Source organism: Canis lupus, chromosome 8, assembly GCF_048164855.1.
Source record: "Canis lupus baileyi chromosome 8, mCanLup2.hap1, whole genome shotgun sequence".
NCBI classification, from domain to species: Eukaryota; Metazoa; Chordata; class Mammalia; order Carnivora; family Canidae; genus Canis; species Canis lupus.
The window spans coordinates 77287760-77310016 of NC_132845.1; the positions used below are offsets into that span (position 1 = coordinate 77287760).

A 22257-nucleotide genomic window follows, 5' to 3' on the forward strand; every position below is an offset into this window, starting at 1 on the left:
GTCCCCGTGGCGCCGCCTCCCGTCCCCGTGACTCCGCCTCCCGTCCCCGTGGCACCGCCTCCCGTCCCCGTGACTCCGCCTCCCGTCCCCGTGGCGCCGCCTCCCGTCCCCGTGACACCGCCTCCCGTCCCCGTGGCGCCGCCTCCCGTCCCCGTGACCCCGCCTCCCGTCCCCGTGGCGCCGCCTCCCGTCCCCGTGACTCCGCCTCCCGTCCCCGTGGCGCCGCCTCCCGTCCCCGTGGCACCGCCTCCCGTCCCCGTGACTCCGCCTCCCGTCCCCGTGGCGCCGCCTCCCGTCCCCGTGACTCCGCCTCCCGTCCCCGTGGCGCCGCCTCCCGTCCCCGTGACTCCGCCTCCCGTCCCCGTGGCGCCGCCTCCCGTCCCCGTGGCGCCGCCTCCCGTCCCCGTGACTCCGCCTCCCGTCCCCGTGGCGCCGCCTCCCGTCCCCGTGGCGCCGCCTCCCGTCCCCGTGACCCCGCCTCCCGTCCCCGTGGCACCGCCTCCCGTCCCCGTGACTCCGCCTCCCGTCCCCGTGGCGCCGCCTCCCGTCCCCGTGGCGCCGCCTCCCGTCCCCGTGACTCCGCCTCCCGTCCCCGTGACTCCGCCTCCCGTCCCCGTGGCGCCGCCTCCCGTCCCCGTGACACCGCCTCCCGTCCCCGTGACTCCGCCTCCCGTCCCCGTGGCGCCGCCTCCCGTCCCCGTGACTCCGCCTCCCGTCCCCGTGGCGCCGCCTCCCGTCCCCGTGACTCCGCCTCCCGTCCCCGTGGCGCCGCCTCCCGTCCCCGTGGCGCCGCCTCCCGTCCCCGTGACTCCGCCTCCCGTCCCCGTGGCGCCGCCTCCCGTCCCCGTGACTCCGCCTCCCGTCCCCGTGGCGCCGCCTCCCGTCCCCGTGACTCCGCCTCCCGTCCCCGTGGCACCGCCTCCCGTCCCCGTGACTCCGCCTCCCGTCCCCGTGGCGCCGCCTCCCGTCCCCGTGACGCCGCCTCCCGTCCCCGTGGCGCCGCCTCCCGTCCCCGTGGCGCCGCCTCCCGTCCCCGTGACCCCGCCTCCCGTCCCCGTGGCACCGCCTCCCGTCCCCGTGACTCCGCCTCCCGTCCCCGTGGCGCCGCCTCCCGTCCCCGTGGCACCGCCTCCCGTCCCCGTGACTCCGCCTCCCGTCCCCGTGGCGCCGCCTCCCGTCCCCGTGACTCCGCCTCCCGTCCCCGTGGCGCCGCCTCCCGTCCCCGTGACTCCGCCTCCCGTCCCCGTGGCGCCGCCTCCCGTCCCCGTGGCGCCGCCTCCCGTCCCCGTGACTCCGCCTCCCGTCCCCGTGGCGCCGCCTCCCGTCCCCGTGGCGCCGCCTCCCGTCCCCGTGACCCCGCCTCCCGTCCCCGTGGCACCGCCTCCCGTCCCCGTGACTCCGCCTCCCGTCCCCGTGGCGCCGCCTCCCGTCCCCGTGGCGCCGCCTCCCGTCCCCGTGACTCCGCCTCCCGTCCCCGTGACTCCGCCTCCCGTCCCCGTGGCGCCGCCTCCCGTCCCCGTGACACCGCCTCCCGTCCCCGTGACTCCGCCTCCCGTCCCCGTGGCGCCGCCTCCCGTCCCCGTGACTCCGCCTCCCGTCCCCGTGGCGCCGCCTCCCGTCCCCGTGACTCCGCCTCCCGTCCCCGTGGCGCCGCCTCCCGTCCCCGTGGCGCCGCCTCCCGTCCCCGTGACTCCGCCTCCCGTCCCCGTGGCGCCGCCTCCCGTCCCCGTGGCGCCGCCTCCCGTCCCCGTGACCCCGCCTCCCGTCCCCGTGGCACCGCCTCCCGTCCCCGTGACTCCGCCTCCCGTCCCCGTGGCGCCGCCTCCCGTCCCCGTGGCGCCGCCTCCCGTCCCCGTGACTCCGCCTCCCGTCCCCGTGGCGCCGCCTCCCGTCCCCGTGACTCCGCCTCCCGTCCCCGTGGCGCCGCCTCCCGTCCTTGTGACGCCGCCTCCCGTCCCCGTGGCGCCGCCTCCCGTCCCCGTGACTCCGCCTCCCGTCCCCGTGGCGCCGTTCTTCATTCCGATCGCGCACACCACTTACGTAAACCAAAAGTCAAGAATTGAAATTGTTGATGGCATTAAATTGAAACAGGAGGCGTCCCTCAAAGCTTTTCTGTGCTCATGGGCCTCCTCTCGTGCTCACAGCCCTGCTCTGGTTCCCTGCTTTGCTGTTTCTCTCTTTTCCGGAGACGCTGCTTCTCCGTGACCTCTAGGCCCCGTCGGCCTGGCGCGCCAAGGGAGGTCCCAGGGTTCCAGCCGTCAGCCTCAGTAGGTGTGGCCACAGGGATGACCCCGAACTGCTGTGAGCAGGTTCAGAAGACCTGGGCAGTGATCTGACCATGAGTCACCGCGCTCACAGTCCTTTTCCAACACGTTTTTGCATGTGTCCTCATGTGATTCTCACAACCCTGGGGTCAGTCGTATAGATATCGCTGTTAAACAGACGGCAGTGGGCTCACAAAAGTTAATGACTGCTACAAGGTCACATTCGGAGCAGGAGCTCGGGCCAGTGATTTCCACGGCAGGCGTCATCTTATGCGTTACTAAGGGAGTTAACGATTTACTGGGGCCGGGAGAGTCTATGCAAGCTAACACTTAACACTTTGATCACAAGTGTTGATGTGTATTGATACAGTAGATGAGTTTTATTCCCGAGAATGGAAGACCTGTTTTATGAAATATTCAGGTGGTGTCATTTGTAATGGTCACTGAACTCTGCAAAAAGTACTAGTTTTAGTACTAGTTAGTACCAGTTAATAGAGGACCGTTCAGTACTTTGCTGATCAGTTTTCAACTCTGAACATACTTTGATGTATGCTTATTGTTTTCCTTTTGAATTTTTTTACTTGTGAGCTTACCTAGGCATATCATCTTAATTTCCAAGGATTGCTAGAGTTTGCATCAAAATAGTATGAATTAAAAAAAAAAAAAGTATGAATAAAGACACTGCCCTACTGTCTGAGAGCTCATGTATTTTCCAGTTGGAACTGCCGGACTCCACACTTCCTCTTTTCCCATCTTCCCTTTCTCCCTCTCCATTTATTTCCCCCTCCCTTCCTTCTATGCATTCATCAAGCACATTTTTGAACATCTGTGTCCTGGCCAGAAACTGAAGGCATAAAGTTAATAAATATAATGTGAACTGAAGAAAAGGCCTTTTGACAAGCAGCCATGAGAATATGGGGTAAAGAAGTGGGTTCTTTCAAGTGCTGGTCTGGAGTAGGGCAAAGTGTAGGTTCTAGAGGGCTTTCAAAAGAGAAGGGATGGTGTCACATGAATGATAAAAATGAGTTGGCTCGTGCAAGTAATATTCATCAGACTTACACCCAGCAAATGGAAAATGAGTTTGGAAGTTTTGAATATTCCCAATGAAAATTCATAGTGAGACCAAATAATACAATTTGTTCTTCTAAGGGGGGGGGGGCTAATAAAAAGATTTGACAAATTGGGCAGAACTGGTAAAATAAAGTGATTATTTGATAAATTAAGTGTAATGAGAGAATGTTTTTGTAAGTCACCAAGAGACCGCCATGTCACTAAATTAGTGGCCAGTCTTCTGAGGTCACCTAACGCCATCTTGCGGCAGCATTGACACGGGTGACCCCATCCTTGATGGACTTCGTTCACTTAGTGCTCATGACATCCCACTTCTGTGAGCTTTTTCCTGTTTCCACGGTGGTTTTTCACTCTCTTCCTGGTTCCTCCTTACCCTGGCCCTCTTCTCTATCTACACTCACTCTCCTAACACCTTAAATTCTGTATGCAGACAATTCATAAATGCCCATCTCCAGGTGAGACTGTGCTTCTGACCTGCAGAATCCACACGTGCCTACCTGCCTACCACGTGAATATCTCAAATTCAACAAAACATTCCTGATCTTCACTTCCTCAAATCTGTTGCACCGACTCCACCTACAGCCTTCCCCTCTCCAGTGTGGAGGCCAAAACTTGGGCCACTTGATTTTTCTCTTTCATTCGCACTCCACAGTTAATCATTCAGGAAATTATCTCGACTCCGCTGTCAAGATATATTTAGAATTTCACCATTCTCCCTATTCCCACTGCCATCCCTTGTCCAAGCCACCATTTAAAAGGTAAGTCAGGGCACCTGGGTGGTTAGTCAATTAAAGAATCTGCCTTCGGCTCAGGTCATAGTCATAGGGTCCTGGGTTCGATCCCCACGTCGGGCGCCCTGCTCAGTGTGGAGTCTGCTTCTCCCTCTAACCCTCCCCCATGCTTGTGCTCTCTCGCTCTCTCAAATAAATTAAATGAAATGAAATGTAAATCAGATCATGCCCTTCCTTTGCTCAAAACCTTCTAATGGATCCCATCTCACAGTAAAAGTCAAAGTCCTTCCAGTGGCCTCTAGCACCCTCCTGATCCAGCCCATGATCTCTGTCTTCTCCCACCCAGTCCTCCCTCTGTGTTTCAGGTGATGGTATTCATACTGCTCCCATGCATGCCAGGCATGACCCTGCCTTGGGACCTCTGCTATAGCCCTTCCCCCAGCATGAAGGGATTCCCTTCCAAACCCTGGCTAACGTTTTTGCTTAAATCTCAGCTTTTCAGTGAGGCCAACTCTGACCAGACATATTTAATACTGTATACTGCCTCTCCCAGCTGCCCTTAAGATACCTGACCGGTTACCCTGTTCTACCTTCCCCCACTAGAGCATCTGTCAATTTCTACCATATCATGTAACTTACAGTAGTCTGTATTTTAACTGCCAGTCTCTTCTCATGACTGTAAACTTCACAAAGGCAGAGATTATGTTTTGTTCGTGATGTTATTCTCTGTGTCTGACTTTGGCACATAACAGAAACTCAATATTTGTTAAGTTAAAGGAAGACTAAAGCCTAGCGTGAGGCAGACTGCTTTGTGAAATCCAAGACTTAATTAGGACAAAAATTCCTCTTCCTAGAGTCGGGTATATTCTGAAATAGCCTCGTTTTACAGTTGGTTCGTTGCTCTGTGCTTTTCTGAACAGAAAGCTCCTTTAAAAAAGCAACACAGAAGAGAAAAGCAAAGTTTCAAAAAGAAAATGTCATTTTTTAAAAAATTTTTATTTATTTATGATAGTCACACACACAGAGAGAGAGGCAGAGACATAGGCAGAGGGAGAAGCAGGCTCCATGCACCGAGAGCCCGACGTGGGATTCGATCCCAGGTCTCCAGTATCGCGCCCTGGGCCAAAGGCAGGCGCTAAACCGCTGCGCCACCCAGGGATCCCAGAAAATGTCATTCTTAAATATTCTATTTGGCATCCAGACATCCTGGTGCTCACCAGATACTGAATGGCTTCTAGATGAGGGTTTGGGTAGATAATACAATTTGGAGAGCCTCATCTAACTCATCTAACAACTGTGAGCTCAGTTAATTGATGGTTAATTTTATATGTCTTGACTGCTCTAAGGGATGTCCAGATAGCTGGTAACACATCTCTGGGTCTATGAGGGGTGTTTCTGGAAGATTAGCATTTGATTCAACAGAATGAGTAAACAGATCCATTCTCATCAGTAGGTGAGCATCGTCTAATCCTTTGGGGGCCCAAGTGGAACAGGGCAAAGGGTAAATGCACTCTCTCTGATGGAGCTGGGATGTTCATCTTCTGTTTGCAGACACTGGAGCTCCTCATTCTGGGCCTCTGGCCTTGCATTGGGGTTAAACCATCAGCTCTCCTGATTCTCAGGCCTTTGGACTTGGGACAGAATTATACCATTGGTTTTCTTGGTTCTCTAGCTGGCAAATGGCAGATTCTGGGACTTCTTGGCTTCCCAAACCACATGAGCCAATTTCAGCAAGTCTCTTCTTATGTTTATCTGTATCTAGATATCCTATTGGTTCTTTTTCCCTGGAGAACCCTAATACTCCAGTGAATGATAGAAAATTCCAGACTTCTGCAGGGTTCACTTCAAGTCCACATAATTTGAAGTGAAAATTCCCTCTGTTCCTAGTTTTTTTCCAGTGCTGAATAAGATCACCAGTAAAGGTAATTTGCTAAGAATACTAACTCTACCATTTTTCTTTACATAGTTTAGAAAGCATTTTCACATAAACAGTTCTTTCATTCACATCCTACAAACATGCTCTGAGCATCCAATCAGAAGAACTGCTAAAATGCAGATTTTCTATGACAGAGCTCACCATATCTTCTCCCTCCTATTGCTTCCTGTGGTGCTAAGAAGTCACAAAAATTCAGAGCTGAAGGGATGTTAAATGCCACCGGATTCCACCTCCCCATTTTATAGATTAAGGGAACTGAACACCAAAGAGGGGAAGTGAGTACCTCATCAAGGAGCAGACCATGGACTTGAAAGCACCTGTTGTGCCAGCAGCCCCATCCTCCCAAACACTGTGCACCAGTTCACCCACATCCATTCCTCAAAACATTCCAAAATGGTTAGGGAGAAGCGGATGAGCTTATTTAGTATTTTGTAGACTAACATATAGACTCACTCATCTGTAGACTCACATATACTCACTCAACAGGGGACAAGGTGTTTTTCAAGAAGGACAGGGTCATTTTCAGCACAAGTTCATAAAAAAGACTGCAAACATGTATATGTGAAAATCAAGAGGGTTTTATTGATTTTTATATGTTCTTGGAGAAAACCACATGTAAAAGATTGACATTTGATATGAGATTTATTCACTTTGTTTTACACATAAATTCTTTAATTTGGGGGTCAGATGTAATTTTTCACTTTAACAGGACTTTCACATTACAGTCACAAAATTGGCACACTATATTAAAAAACTAAATCAAACAGAGCTAGACAAAGTATGCATTTTATTCCAACTTAAATCCCAACATGCACCACCCCTCATACATGATCTTAGAAGTATCTACTGTGGGCTTTACTAAAATATTAACTACAGAATGCTTGAGGTCACATATGATTGTTTACAAAATAAAACCTCTTTTCCTAATGCTACTCATTTTATTATAGAAAAATATTACAAATAAAAATTAGTGCTATTCAAGGTGTTCATTTCAAAATCACATATGATACACAGGTTTAACCCATTATCTCCCCTCATACAGAGATATCACAATACATGATGTAAAGCCTGAATTACTGATTAAATGTACCTTAGCAGCCACTACCAGCTTAGTACTGACATGTTTACTATGCCGACTGATTAAAAATAAGAGTGAATTCAAACATTTTCTGGTACTGGGTATACTTCTAATTTGTTCCTAGTCTGAGACTCAGAAAAACTGCTAGAGTAACATAACAAAATCTATATTTCTTCCTGATACAAGAAATTTGTATAAAAATCTGTAATTACAAAACAGATTTGCTTTTTATAAAGAAATTGCTAACTTTTTTTTCATTGTTAGATTCATGTTTGGAGATGATTCAAATTTTAATTTTGGCCCTCTTTTCCCAGATGGTAGAGAGGGGTGGCTGGTAGAAGGTATATTCAACAAACACAGGGATGTTTCAAAGAGGACTACAGAGCACTGTTACAATCAAACTGTAATAGTTTCCTTTCCTGTGATTATGTAAATTTTAAAGAAAAGAGGTTTCTCATAAGCTATATACAGCAGTTACACACTTCAGTGTTTCTTTTTCACTTGAAATACAATTAAAATTAATTTATAACAAATACTTGTCACATAAATTTATGTAGGCACATAAAATCTGTAGCTTTACTGGAGGGGTGAAGTCTTCAGTGGGATCATGATTCTAGATTCCATTTCCTGAATAAGTGGGACTGAAAACAAGGATCAAGGTTATTGTGCTTGTTCTTTTCCAAACAGATGATGGTAAATATACAGTAACAAAGAATGTTCAGAAGAACGTTCAGAAGACATGGTGCTTGAAATCAGAACAGCGTACTGGAAAGTATAGGACTGATCTTGGGGACAGAAATATACAAGTTAATGGTAGATGAGTTAACATCCTAGGAGATGTTAAAATTAAAGCAGATTCTGTCTGGAGGTCTGTTTCATTTGTAGGAACTTAGGAAAGTCCATGTTGCAAGAAAAATGGTGCCTTCTCAAAAGGTTGAGAACTGAACTAAAGTTTTTTTTTTTAAATGATGGTTTGTTTATTTATTTATTTTAAAGATTTTATCCTTTTTTTGAAAGAGAGAGACAGAGAGAGCACAAGCAGGGAGCAGAAGGAGAAGCAGACTCCCCGCTGAGCAGGGAGCCCAACGCAGGGTTCGATCTTGGGACTCTGGGATCATGACCTGAGCTCAAAGCGGAGCCACCCAGATACTCCTGACCTAAAAGTTATATAAAATCAAATAATACTGCATGTGGCTATATCTTGTGTAAAGGAACAGACAGATGGCACTTCTAAAACCGTCACTGCTGGGGCAGCCCGGCTGGCTCAGCGGTTTAGCGCTGCCTTTAGCTCAGGGTGTGATCCTGGAGACCCGGGATCGAGTCCCACATCGGCCTGCTTCTCCCTCTGCCTGTGTCTCTGCCTCTCTCTCTGTGTGTGTGTGTGTCTCTCATTAATAAATAAATAAAATCTTTTAAAAAAATAAATAAATAAAATAAAAATAAAAAATAAAACTGTCACTGTTGAGTAAAATACACCTCTGGGAACTAATGAAAGTGTAAGAATAAGCAACAAAGTCACATTAGATGCTTTGAACTAAAAGACAAGATAATACTTATTTTCTAGACAAAGTACTCTTTGATTTTCTTAGTAGTGTATGGGCTTAAAATGTACCTGATATGCAACGTGATTGGTACTTACTACCTCTGTCAGTATTGCTGGCTTGTATTCAGCCCAGGTGTTCTTATAAAAATCAAGCAACCAGGTTTTCATAGTATCCGTGCACAGGCATACACATGTGCGTACAGAAAGTCAAAATGTCAAAGTAATTTTCAAAATTACTTTTTAATGGCTGTTATTAAATTATAATTTGGGGGGAATAAGTAACTTTGATGAGAAAGGGAAAGCTGAGAAAAACATTGTGTAATAAATATTCAGAGAATATAGAAAAATACAAAACAAGGTAAATGTTGTCAAACTTAAAACATACAAGGGTCTGAAAACTGTACCAGACAACATACACACTTGCTTTTTTTTTTTTTTAATTTTATTTTTAAACTCTTCACCCAATTTGGGACTCGAACTCACAACCTCATGAGATCAAGAGTCACAGGCTCCACCAACTGCTCCTTCTCCCCTACATACTTGAAAGAATGAAAGCTTCTTATTGAAAAGAAGGCATGTCATTATTAAAGAAAACTCTGCTTATTCTCCATCCCCCCACTGGCCTTAATGATTCACCACCCTGGAACAACATACTTTTTTTTTTTTTTTTTTAAAGTACACATTAGCTTTGGGGTGAAAAAATGTAAAACAGTAAGATGAGATGAATGACAAGTTTTAGCTCTATGAAGGTTTTACCTGTATAATATACCAATTCTTCCCAGCCATGTTTATGCCATGCTGCATTCCGTATATCTTCCCTGGACTGAAGATCCTTGTAAGCTGAAAAATAACCACACAGCATCAGCAAGACTTAAACCAAACAAGATGTGATACATTCTACCAGTATGTCTGTCAGGTATGGAGTCAGCTGCTCAGCTGGTTTTCTCAGAAAGACCGCTTTGGGAATTTAATACTGAGCTGGGATCATTGTGAGCTGGTTATTCTTTTTTTTTTTTTTTTTTTTTTTTTTTTGAGCTGGTTATTCTGAGCAAAATTATGTTAGGCCTTTTGAGAGAAGCAAAATAAATAATTATTTAACTTTACAATCTAATGCATCCAAGACCTACCACTTTTCAAGCCCAGTGAATTTCCTCAATAACATGTTAAATTCATAATCAGAAGCTGTAAGACACCTGGGTGGCTCGTGGTTGAGCGTAGGCTTTCAGTTCAGGGCATGATCCTGGGATCCTGGGATTAAGTTCCACATCGGGCTCCCTGCATGGAGCCTGCTTCTCCCTCTTCCTATGTCTCTTTCTCTCTCTCTGTGTCTCTCGTGAATAAATAAAATCTTTAAAAAAAACCCCAAAAAACAACTTTCTTAAAAAACAACAACAAACAACTGTAAGACTATAGATAAGCAATATTCAATTCAATTTTGCTCAACATTTCCAAAGCACTACAGGGATGTGGGTGAGAGACTGTGTTCAATGCAGTGGACAGCAAAAAGACAAGTAAAGGCAAGGTCAGTCCCTCCTGAGCACTATGGTATACAGATCTACAGCGAAGAGGCTGGACAGAGTTGTCTGGAAGGTGTGATCTGACCAGGTGGGTCTTGAAGGTTGAAAAGATGTCATCGACAGGAACAGAAGAGAAAAGTGGTTCAGGTGGAGAGAAGGGCATCAGTCTTTGGTGTCATGTGGTACAATTCAGGTGCCTTGGTTTCTGACTCCCAGCCTGGGCAAGATCCTTCCAACTACTGACCAGGGAAGCACCTCCTAGGCATCTTGATGGGGAAGGGGGAGGGCTGCCCAGTCAAGACTCAAAGGACAAAAATCAGGGCTTCCAGTTTTTATTCTGAAACATACACCTGTTCTCCATAGGTTTCCTTCTCCTGACGAGAAGACCTACCCATGTTTATCTACGAGTGTAACCATCTAAAGATAAAATTTCTCTGAACTAGTAATGGAGTATAAATTTATAACATAAAATTTGGAAGATGCTGAAAGATAGATGGAAAAAAAATCTTTTATCTCTCACCACCCAGAGCAAAACAGCATGAACATGACAAGCAGCAGCATTCCAACTGAGGTCAGGTGCATGGCCAGTAAACCTTGCAGGGAGCACAGGTTAGAGATGGCTGCATTCTTATTTCTTAATTTCAAATTTTCATTTCCTTAATTAAAATTCTTTTTATTATGGTAAAATATGCATAGCAAAATTAACATTTTTTAAAAAAAGTTTTTATTTATTTATTTATTTGAGAGGGAGAGATCCATCATCATACCCATCACGTTTCTCTGTCCACCTGCCACGCTAACACAGCAGGCAGACAGGATGCAGCCCTTGGTGGGACCAATAGGTCAAACTGATACCTCAGTTAATTAACGTGGTCTAGAAATGAGTTATGATTTTTATTTTTTAACTTTTTTTTTTTTAAAGCAGGCTTCACACTGGGCATGAACTCAAGACCCTGAGATTAAGATGTGAGCTGGGGTCAAGAGTCAGATGCTTAACTGACTGAGCCACCCACCCACCCCTTCATTTCTTTAATACTAATAAACATATACAAATGTGCCCAAAATGTACCAAGCTATTAGACCCAGTGGTTGTTCTAGCAGGGAGACAGACAGAAATAGCCACAAAGGGACAACCTACACAGGCATACTGGGCTCTGGGGGCTCAGGAGGAGTGGGTTCACTGGGTGGCAAGGGGATGCATAGGAGTCTGGTCCTGAGAGATACCAAACATGAGGTCAAGCAAAAGTGGGTGGGGATGGAAAAGGTGACAGGGAGGAGGTCCTCTGGAACAATGGATCGAGAGGCAGGCAGTGAGTGAGCATGTGGGGAGCTCCCTCTCTGGATAAAATGCAGGAGTGTTCCTAATGTGTTCTGAGAAGTGTCTAGAAGAGGATGATAGCTTTATCGTCTTCCCTCTCCCATGGCTCCTTGCTTCACTTCTGTTATTCCTTTCACCATTATCCCCACTCTCATGTCAGCTTGCTAATGTGCCCCAAGCCTATGGGCCTTTCACTGTTGACCCCTTTCCTTCTAGATAGCCCAGCACTTACTTTCTATCTGTGATGTTTGGATTTGCTACAGTGTTTAAAGTTAGTGATTTGAGATGTGCTTTATTGCCTAGTATGGCTTATTTGGTAATGGACCCTAAAGTCCCAGGAACACAAAAATGAAGGAACAAATACATACCCCAGAGATGATGTACCATATATAGCTGCCCAATCTGAGAGAAGAATCCTCCCACAGCTTCATTCCCGTCCTGTCTGAAGCGAATTGCACGAGCCCTGTAAGGAAAAATGACAACGTTCAGCTACTGAATTAGGTATGTTAAAACAAATCAGACTTCTTCCCTTCTCAAACAATATGAAGATGAATTGTTTTTAATTATCAAATGCAATCTAAAGTTATTTTAACGTAGATAACATATATAAGATGTAAATGTACTTTTCTGTAGCTATAATAGTCATTTTGGGGGAAGTGGACAGTAATTAATGACTACTAAAATCGGTGTTTGAGAATACATGGTTGCACTGCTGATTCTTGACAGTCAAGAAAATTGGCAGAAAATAGGGCCCATCAACTTAAAGACTGCTTCCCCAAGAATGTGGTGAGATAAAATGAGGGAAATGTGGATGTCCAGACACTTAAGATGCCAGAAGTTACTGTATCTAAGGGAGGCAGGGACCACCCCTGGATAATGGGGTTTAACACAGAGATGAAGGGGCACACCTTCAAAGCAGCTGCAGACCATGAATTCTGAAAAACACATTGAAGAATCATGAATGTGGAGCTTCCTGGCATGTATACACCATCACTATAAAAACTAAAGTTGCCTCATGGCATTATAATAGCATCATATGGTGACACATGGTGGACACACTTGTGGTGAGCACAGCATAATGTATAGACTTGTCAAATCACTGCGCTGTACACCTGAAGCTGGCTTAACAGGTGTGAACTATATTTCAATATAAAATGAAACAAAACCTCTGGCTCTTGTTTTGTTCTTTCTTACCATATTAAACCATCAGGAAAATGAGTACCAAATGGCATTCCTATGTGTGGAAGAATGTGTATATACAGGTATCTACGTGTGTAACATGAAATTGTGATTATTGGCTAAAAATTGGCACTTAGCTTAAACTTTCCGTTTTAGGATTTCCTACTGCAAAAGGTATCAGGCTCCTTAAACATCTTTTCATATTTATACCAGGTACTTTACTTTTATATTTAGTGATGCACCTGAAATCCTAAAATGATTCTTTTAAAAAGTATATAGGGGCACCTGGGTGCCTCAATCAGTTAAGTATCCCACTCTCAATTTAGGCTCAGGTCATGATCTCAGGGTCCTGGGATTGAGCCCATTGTCGGGCTCCACACTGAGCAGGGAGTCTGCTTCTCTCCCTCTTCCTATGCCCCTCCCACAACTTGTGCACATACGCGTGCTCTCTCTCTCAAATAAATCTTTAAAAGCATAGCTGGAAAAAAAATAAAATAAAAATAAAAGCATAGCTGGAGTCTCTCAGAGACTCCACACCACAGACCACTCAGTATATTTACATCAACACTGCCCAGATTTAGGTCTGCAGTCTGTAACATCAAGTTACCAGAATTGACAGGATTTGGGAAGACAGATTCATTCTAGTTAATTTAAAGGAGCTGGAGGCATATGAACAAGGATTCCAATCTACTAACATATACAGACACAACTCTTGAGGGACAAGATATTTGAGTTGGCTTGACTAGTACATTCTTGTCCTGGAGGCACACTTCAAAACACCTGAATTAGAACATCTCAAGGCAGGGCAAGGGCAATCACAGTAGGAGTGATAAAGCTAAACTCCTTGAGACTGATTTGTCCATCTCAGCTCTCATCCCCATGAGCTCAACTCTGTGGGGGACACAAGCTTTCAGGTTCTTTTGTGGTGAAGGAGGGATCTCTTGCTGTTGCCCCCATGGGCTAACCTCAAATGATATTAAATTCCTTAATCTTTATATTTAGGATTAAATGATCAATAACTTCAATAAAGGGGAAAGGAGAAAAAATGAGTGGGAAATATCAGAAAGGGAGACAGAACACGAGACTCCTAACTCTGGGAAACAAACTAGGGTTGGTGGAAGGGGAGGTGGGCGGGGGGTGGGGGTAACTGGGTGACGGGCACTGAGGGGGGCACTTGATGGGATGAGCACTAGGTGTTATTCTATATGTTGGCAAATTGAACACCAATAAAAAATAAATTTATAAAAAAATGATCAATAACTTCACAAAAATTACAAATCTGATTGGTAAATTATTGAAATTAAGCAAATCACTGTAACGTGCATTCTAACTCAGGGAAAAACTGTCTTTCATTGTGTGATAAATATACAGGATTATTCATTCCATTATGAATTTTTCTAATTGAGGTACAGTAGGCAAAGAAAACATACTTGCCTTAGCCTGGTAATAATCAGAAGCATGTACTGAAGAGGAGATCACCATCTTAAATAGTTACCTATGTGCCAAAATATAAATTGAATGCTGAACTGACTTTATAAATACTTTCAAAATAATTGAAGAATAACCTCAGTACTTCCTTGTGAAGTCTACAGTGGGCAAGTCTTAATTAGTAATGTGCAAAAACAGAAATAATGAATGATCCTATCCTGTGGGCAATTAAATTATTACGTGTATAAGGCCCTTCCCTAAAACTGGTCCCTTAATAAAATGGTGCCTAGAAGAATAGTGATATAAAATTAACTATGTATATCTTAGTTTTCAAATTAAAAAAAATTCTAACTTGCATTATGTAGCATTTGATAACCCAAGAAAAAAAGATTTATTAGAAATAAGAATCACAGGGGCATCCAGACGGCTCAGTCAGTAGATTGTGTGACTCTTGATCTCTGGGTTGTGGGTACAAGTCCCATGCTGGGTGTAGAGATTACTTAAAAACAAAATCTTAAAAAAAAAAAAAAAAAAAAGAAGAATACAGAACTTTTTTTTTTTGGTGCTAAATGAGATCTTACAAATTATACAGTTTAAAGCAACAAATTTTATAACTGAAAAAGAAGACATATAAGTTGAAAGTAAGTAAAAAGATTCTCATTTAAAGAAAATGAGATATATTTTATATGGCCAATATATATATTTTATATGGCCAATAACCTGCTCTTGGGTCTCTCTTAATTACTGAGGCTTTATGCTATTATATTATTTATTTTTTTCTCACAATAGTCAGGATTTTCAAAAACTATATAAAATTATAATGGTGGCTCCTCTTCAGGTGGCAGCCATAGCGGGCCAAGAGGATCCGGTGCAGCGGGAGATTCACCAGGACTGGGCAAACCGGGGATACATTGAGGTCATCACCAGCAGCATCAAGAAGATCGTGGACTTTCTCAACTCATTCGGTATGTCTTGTCGTTCAAGACTTGCAAAACTAAACAAGAAACTGACAGCCCTCGAGTGGAGAATAGAGTACATTGAAGCATAGGTGACAAAAGGTGAGACTCTCACCTAGAACTATGCCATGCTGCTGCTGGGAAGTTGCTTTATGGAACACAGGCTGACGTGGGAAAGGCCCCAGGAGCCTCAGTTCCTTCCTCTCTTATTATAGAGCAACAGGGCTTATTCTTGTTTTTCTTTTTTCAAAAGTGTGGCCTTTGGGCTCTGCCATGTACATTGATGTGTGATGTGGCATGTGGGAAGAAGTCCAGGGGAACTCTTGGAACCAACATTAGGCATTTTACCTTTTAAGTAACGTTTTGTAGAACTGTTCATCAGTGTGTTTGAAGCGCTCAGAGCCAGTTGCCTGGTACTCTTTGTTAAGGTCCTCTCCATCTCTCTCTCTGACTTTCCTTATAGCTCTCATTGCCTCTGCATTGATTCTATAAACAGTCTTTGTCTCCTTTCCACCTTTGGCGTGGGGGGTGGGAGGCAGTCCTGGCTGAGACACTTACACCCGGGCAAGGTGGCCACCAGAGAATGTCAATGCTCACCTACCAGTTTCTTGTCCTTGAGGGGAGGTCAAGGCCAGACCCCCACTTGGCTTGAAGGGTCATTTTCAGAATTTTCTTTCTGTCACTTGGGGTATCTTTGCCTCTCATATTTCCCTAATAAACTCAATTAAAAAATTATAATGGTAAAAGTTGGTGTTTTGTCATAATACTAATGAGCATGCTTCTCATGTTTCACTACCAAGTTTAATGTAGCTGTTAAGATGGAAGAAATGGATAGTTTTATCATTTAAATCAGGGTTTTCAAAGTAGACCCTCAGACTAAATCCAACCTTCTGTAGCTTGTTTTCATGGCCCAGAACTTAAGAATGATTTCTACCTTTTTAAATGCTTGAAAAAAATCACACCAAAAGAATATTTCATGATACATGAACATCATGACATTCAAATTTCAGCATCCATAAATAAAGTTTTGTTGGAACACAGCTATGCTCATGCATTTACAATCACTCCTGGCCGCTTTCTCACTAAAATAGCAGGGTTAAGTAATTGTTTTGCACACAGAATGGTCCACAAAGCCTAAGATATTTACTATCTGATCCTTTACAGAAAAGTTTTGCCAACCCTTAATTTAAATAAAATATTCTATACTCTTAATTTTTAAAGTGTTTATTAGAAATTAGTGCCACTAATAAAATAAAACTGAACATGTATTATTTTTAAGTTGTTTTTAAATTTGTGGCCATTGAAACACTCTAGCCACCTAGACTTTTAAAACAGCAATACTTTACTATTTTTATATTTCAGATCCTTTCAAAAAGAAATGAACACTGTAGAAACAGATAAAGTTCCCTTTGCACTCCTCCTCATCCCATCTGCTTCCCTCTTCCTCCACTGGTTACTACTTTTTGGAAACAGCTGCCTCTCATGCATGGTTTTATATTTCTATTTCATATGTATGTATCCATAAACAATAATATATCTTTTATATAACTCCTGGTATAAATAAATAAATAACTCTGTTTAAATAACTCTCCTGTTATATCATTTTAAAATTTACCTAACAGACATCATGTTGTACATACTCTCTAACTTGCTGTATACATTCCCAACTTGGTGTTTTCAATATTGATCCATATTGAAATGTTTTACTTTATTTTTTTTTTTTTATTTATTTTTTTTTTTAAATTTATTTATTCATGATAGTCACACGGGGAGAGAGAGAGAGAGAGAGAGACAGAGACACAGGCAGAGGGAGAAGCAGGCTCCAAGCACCGGGAGCCCGATGTGGGATTCGATCCCGAGTCTCCAGGATCACGCCCTGGGCCAAAGGCAGGCGCCAAACCGCTGCGCCACCCAGGGATCCCGAAATGTTTTACTTTAACCACCATCTCAGATTCTACTGCATGAATACACTATAATCCATTACTCTCAGACACACAGGTTGTTCAAAGGTTTGGCAATTTACTTTTTCTTACATAACCACCAGTTTCTGCCATCCATTCAACTTTTACCGAGCACCTAGGATGTGCCAGGCCTTGTGGACAGAGGTGTAGACCTGGAAACTGGAGTCTTCCCTGGGGTGACAAAGCTCTAACAGAGGCTAGAGGCAGTGAACTGGGGGGTGCAGAGCCCAGACTCCAATTTCACACTTGATTGTGTTGTATTTATCAATTTCCTCATTTCAAATTATCCTTGGATTCACAGTATAAATTCTCTTTAGTGAGGGGTGTCATTAGCAGCTTTACTGAGGTATATTTTATATACCATAAGATTCAATTAGATGTATACTTTTTAAGTAAATTTACAGACTTGTGCAATTATCACAATTCAATTGTGCTAAGATCCCGTGCCCATCTACAATCATCTTGTGTTCCCACCCATAGCCCCAGGAAACCACTCATCTTTCTCTCTGTAGATTTGCCTTTTCTGGATACTTTGTACATATGGAATCAGAGACTATGTGCTCCCTTGGGGTCTTTCACATAGTATGTATTTGTAGTGCACACCAGTAGTTCACTCCTCTTTATTGTTCAATAGTATTCCATTATGTGGATATACCACAGCTTGTTTATCCATTCCTCTGCTGATGGGCATTTAGATTGTTTCCATTGTTTGGTTATTATGAAAAATGTTATAGTCAGCATATATGAGCTTATATGGATGCACGGTTTCATTCTCTTGGGTATATACGCTGCAGTTCTAACTGCTGAGCCATATGGTAATTTCATGTGTAATATTTTGAGTAACTGCCTGTTTTCCCAAGTGGCTGCACCATTTTACATTCCCACCAGCAATGTATGAGGGCTCCAATTTATTTGCAACTTCATCAACATGTATAATCATCTGTTTTTTTAGTTATACCCATCTGAATGTGTGTAAAGTCTTATATCCTTGTGGTTTTATTTTACATTTTCTTAATGACTTAGAGTGTTGAGCACTTTTTCATGTGCTTTTTAGGTATTTACACATCTCCTTTGGTGGAATGTCTATTTAAATCCTTTGCCTACTGAAAGAAATTTTTTACAATTTATTTTATGATTATTACTTATTTTTTTCGTAGTAAAAAACATTAAACTTATCTCAGCCTTTTCACAGTTCAGTAGTGTCAAGTACATTCACATTGCTGGGCAACAGATCTCCAGAACTTTTTCATCTTGCAAAACTGAAACTTGAGGGATGCCTGGGTGGATTAGCGGTTGGGCATCTGCCTTTGGCTCAGGTCGTGATCCCGTGGTCCTGGGATTGAGTCCCACATCTGGCTCCCTGCATGGAGCCTGCTTCTCCCTCTGCCTGTGTCTCTGCCTCTCTGTGTGTCTCTCATGAATAAATAAATAAAATCTTAAAAAAAAAAAACCAAAAAACCTGAAACTTGATACCCACTAAATACCAAGCTCCCTCCACCTGGACTCTGGTAACTATTTGTTTTCCATTACTGTGATTTTGGCTACGTTAGGTATTTGTATTAGTGGAATCATATAGTATTTATCTTTTTTTTTTCTTTTTTCCAATAGTATTTATCCTTTTATGACTACCTTACTTTAATGTGCTCAAGGCTCATCCATATTGTAGCACATGGCAGAATTTCCTTCTTTGAAAGGCTGCATAATATTCCTTTACATGTATATATCACATTTTCTTTATTCATCTTCAACGGATATTTGGGTTGCTTCGACCTCTTGGCTACTGTGGCTAATGTTGGAATGAACATGAATGTGAAAATAGCTCCTTGAGATGCTGCTTTGAATTCTTTTGATTATATAACTAGAAGGATGGCTGCTGGATCATACGATAATTCTATTTTTAATATTTTGAGGAACCTCAGTACTGTTTTCCCTAGTGGCTGCAATAGTTTACATTCTTCCTGACAATGGACAAAGATCCCAACTTCTCTGTATCTTCACCAACACTTGTTATTTTCTGTTCTTTTGATAATAGCCATCAGAGACGGTGTGAGATAATATCTCACAGTGGCTTTGATTTGCATTTCTCTTATGATTAATGATGCTGAACATCTTTTCATATGCTTTTTGGCTGTTTGTAGATCTTAGGAGAATTGTTTATTCAAATCCTCTGTCCACTTTTTAACTGGGTTATTTGTCTTATTATTGAGTTGTAGGATTTCTTTATATATGCTGGACACAAGTCCTTTATTTGAAATGATTTGTAAAATTTTCTCCCAGTCTATGACTTGCCTTTTAATTTTTTAAATGATGCCCTTTGAATTGTAAATGTTTAATTTTGATGAATTATAATTTATCATTTTCTTTGGTGGACTGTGACTTTGGTATTATAGCTAAGAACTCTTTGCTTAGCTCTAGGTCACAAAGATTCTCTATGTCTTCTCAAAGTTTTGCTATAGTTAATTTTGGTATTTATGTGAGGTAGGGTCCAAACTCATCCTTTTGCAAAAATATCCAGTTGTTTCAGCATACTTTGGTGAAAAAACTACCTGTCCCCACAGGACTGTCTTGGTGCATGGATTGAAAACTAATGGCTCATATATGTGAGTTTATTTCTGGACTTGCACTTCTGTTCCATTGATCTGTATGTCTGTTCTTATGCCAGTACCACACTGTCTTGATTAATCTAGCTTTGTAGTCAGTTTTGAGACTGAGAAGTATGAATCCTCCAACTTTGTTCTTTTTTAAGGTTGTTTTAACTCTTTTGGGTCCTTTGAATTTTTGAACCCTGCTGGGGTTTTGATTGGGATTGTGGTGAATTTATGAATAAGCAAAATTGTTATTTTGCTACTTAAATGAAGAAAAAAAAAAAACCCAAGCAACTGTGTCATTGTGGTGCTGTTTATGTGATAAAAACGGCATTTCAAAAAAGGTAATATCTTTTTTTTTTTTTTTTTCAAAAAAGGTAATATCAAAGAAGAATATGAAATACCTAATGCAACACTGGGGTTTTATTTAAAAAAACAACAACAACAACCAAAACCAGAAAAAAAACAGAAACCTTACCTCTTAGATATATATATAAAATATTTATGGATGAAATGACATGTTATTCTGGATTTACTTTCAAATAATCTGGGTTGGGAGAGGCAAACCTAAGCAAGATTGGCCATGTGTTGGTAACTATTGAAGCTAAGTAATGGGTATGTAAGGTGTGTGTGGGGGGGATCCATGGTGATATTCTCTCTAGTTTTGTATCTGTTCAAAAAATTTCATAATAGAGGGATGCCTGGGTGGCTCAGTGGTAGGGAACCTGCTTCTCCCTCTGCCTGTCTCTCTGTGTCTCTCAATGAATAAATAAATGACATCTTTAAAAAAAATTTTCATAACAGCAACATCAAATAAAACAGTCGAGTATCAAATCATGGCTTCATCCTCAGATTTTATTTCTAGAATTAACACTATGGCCTAAAATAATCTATTAATAAGATTACAAACTCACCATTTGGTAATATACTCACCAGTAATTACCCCATTCAATCATAGTTCCTGGCTGAAAAGAGATTTGGATTTTGGTCTGTTAGTTCTTCTGTGAAGAAATATGGAAATAGTAGTATAAAAAATATCAAATGACAAAACTAACTTAAAAGTTACTTTTAATAATGTAAAGTGCAACAAATAAAACATGTAACAAAATAATACTATTCACCATGCTCATATCTATCCCATAGTGGGAGTAATATTCTATTCTATTTCATATAAGAAGATAATATTTACAGTAAGTCATCCAATTATGGTTATCAAGACTATGGTTAGGTCCATCCTCCAGATTTATTGAACTCCTGATAAAATTGTTGGTACCCATTCAGACTATTGTGAAATTAAAAAGAAATTCAATTTAATTGGATCACTATTTTTTTCCCAGTATAATGCTGAGTATTAGACTACTAAGATCTACTGCTGGTATATATTCCTTTTAACAATGTTGCTATGCTGCTATCTGGGGTTTCTTTGTAGTAGTCACTTCATGGGGAAACATCATGAATGTCTTTATAAAATATTCCCTTTGATTCTTACAATGCTCTGTAATTTATTCAGCAGTCTCACATTTGTTAGTTGCTCTAATTCAATTATAGCAGATGCTACATATTATACCTAGTTCCGCATTTTAGGTCTTTCTTCTTAAAAATAGCAATGCTGGGATGCCTGGTGGTTCAGTGGCTGGGCATCTGCCTTCCACCCAGGGTGTGATCCTGGGATCCGGGATCGAGTCCCACATCCGGCTCCCTGCATGGAGCCTGCTTCTCCCTCTGCCTGTGTCTCTGCCTCTCTCTCTCTCTCTCTCTCATGAATAAATAAATAAAATCTTCAAAAAAATAGTAATGCTCTATGGAAAAATGTCAAATAAAAAACACTATATAGGGATCCCTGGGTGGCGCAGCGGTTTAGCGCCTGCCTTTGGCCCAGGGCCCGATCCTGGAGACCCGGGATCGAATCCCACGTCGGGCTCCCGGTGCATGGAGCCTGCTTCTCCCTCTGCCTGTGTCTCTGCCTCTCTCTCTCTCTCTCTCTCTCTGTGACTATCATAAATAAAAAAAAAAAAAAAAAAAACACTATATAAAGATTATATGAAACAAAAGAGCTTAGGAGATGAAATGAAAGAGAATAAGATAAAAAAAAAAAGGAAAGAAGACAGGAATGGGCATTGGAGAAAACAAACCAATCAAGATATTATGCCAAACACACATCACAAAATGTAAACTTAACTTTTGCTATTGGCATTAAGGGGTGCTCACATCTCCTCACAGAATAATGAGAGGGCTGTTAACTTAGAGATTTCTAGTTTAGGTTTCAGTACTTACTCGGAGCTGGTAAGATCTGAGTTCATATATATTAGGTCCTGACCGTGGGATAGGCTCATTCCAGAAACTGAATTCCAACAGCAGCTGATTCTTCCTAGAGAGAAGCATGTTGCTTCTTGCCTTGCGGAATTCCACAAATTCCTTTGAGGGAAAAAATGTGCTGATGATATCCTTTAGTGTTTACATATAAACCCATTTTTGTATCATTTATGTTCCTCCTATAATAGAATACTATCATAAATAGGGTCCTAGGTGGCCTGAGACAGCCCCCAGCTTACATTTTGTTGAACTGGCAAAATAACTATTAGCATTCACTTTCACTCTCAAAAGTATCCAGGTTTAGATGACAAACTACATAGCCATCCTAATTATTTAAATAACAATGTAAGCAAATTCAATTTCCTACATTTTTGAGT

General features: G+C 42.7%; 2 protein-coding genes across 6 annotated transcripts in view; one reads left to right on the forward strand and one right to left on the reverse strand.

Moving 5' to 3' along the window:
• Positions 1-22257, forward strand: part of PSPH (phosphoserine phosphatase) — a 106842-nt gene that overhangs the window by 55796 nt on the left and 28789 nt on the right. For 2 of the 4 annotated variants that reach the window (XR_012035988.1, XR_012035989.1), the window contains exon 7: positions 14904-15030. Coding sequence is in view for 1 of the 4 variants with exons in the window: in XM_072837640.1 (XP_072693741.1) it covers positions 14904-14916 (13 nt within the window). In the remaining 3 variants the exon portion in view is untranslated. Of the gene's footprint in view, positions 1-14903; positions 15757-16383; positions 16609-22257 lie in introns of those variants that run through there. The other 2 variants (XR_012035990.1, XM_072837640.1) reach the window with 2 other exon arrangements.
• NIPSNAP2 (nipsnap homolog 2) overlaps positions 6561-22257 on the reverse strand; it is a 33775-nt gene continuing 18078 nt past the window's right edge. For both annotated transcript variants that reach the window (XM_072837636.1, XM_072837637.1), the window contains exons 6-10: positions 21842-21982; positions 20501-20532; positions 11827-11921; positions 9380-9463; positions 6561-7721 (exon numbers count right to left, since the gene is read on the reverse strand). In XM_072837636.1, coding sequence (XP_072693737.1) covers positions 7657-7721; positions 9380-9463; positions 11827-11921; positions 20501-20532; positions 21842-21982 — 417 coding nt within the window. In that variant the 3' untranslated portion in view covers positions 6561-7656. The remainder of the gene's footprint in view (positions 7722-9379; positions 9464-11826; positions 11922-20500; positions 20533-21841; positions 21983-22257) is intronic.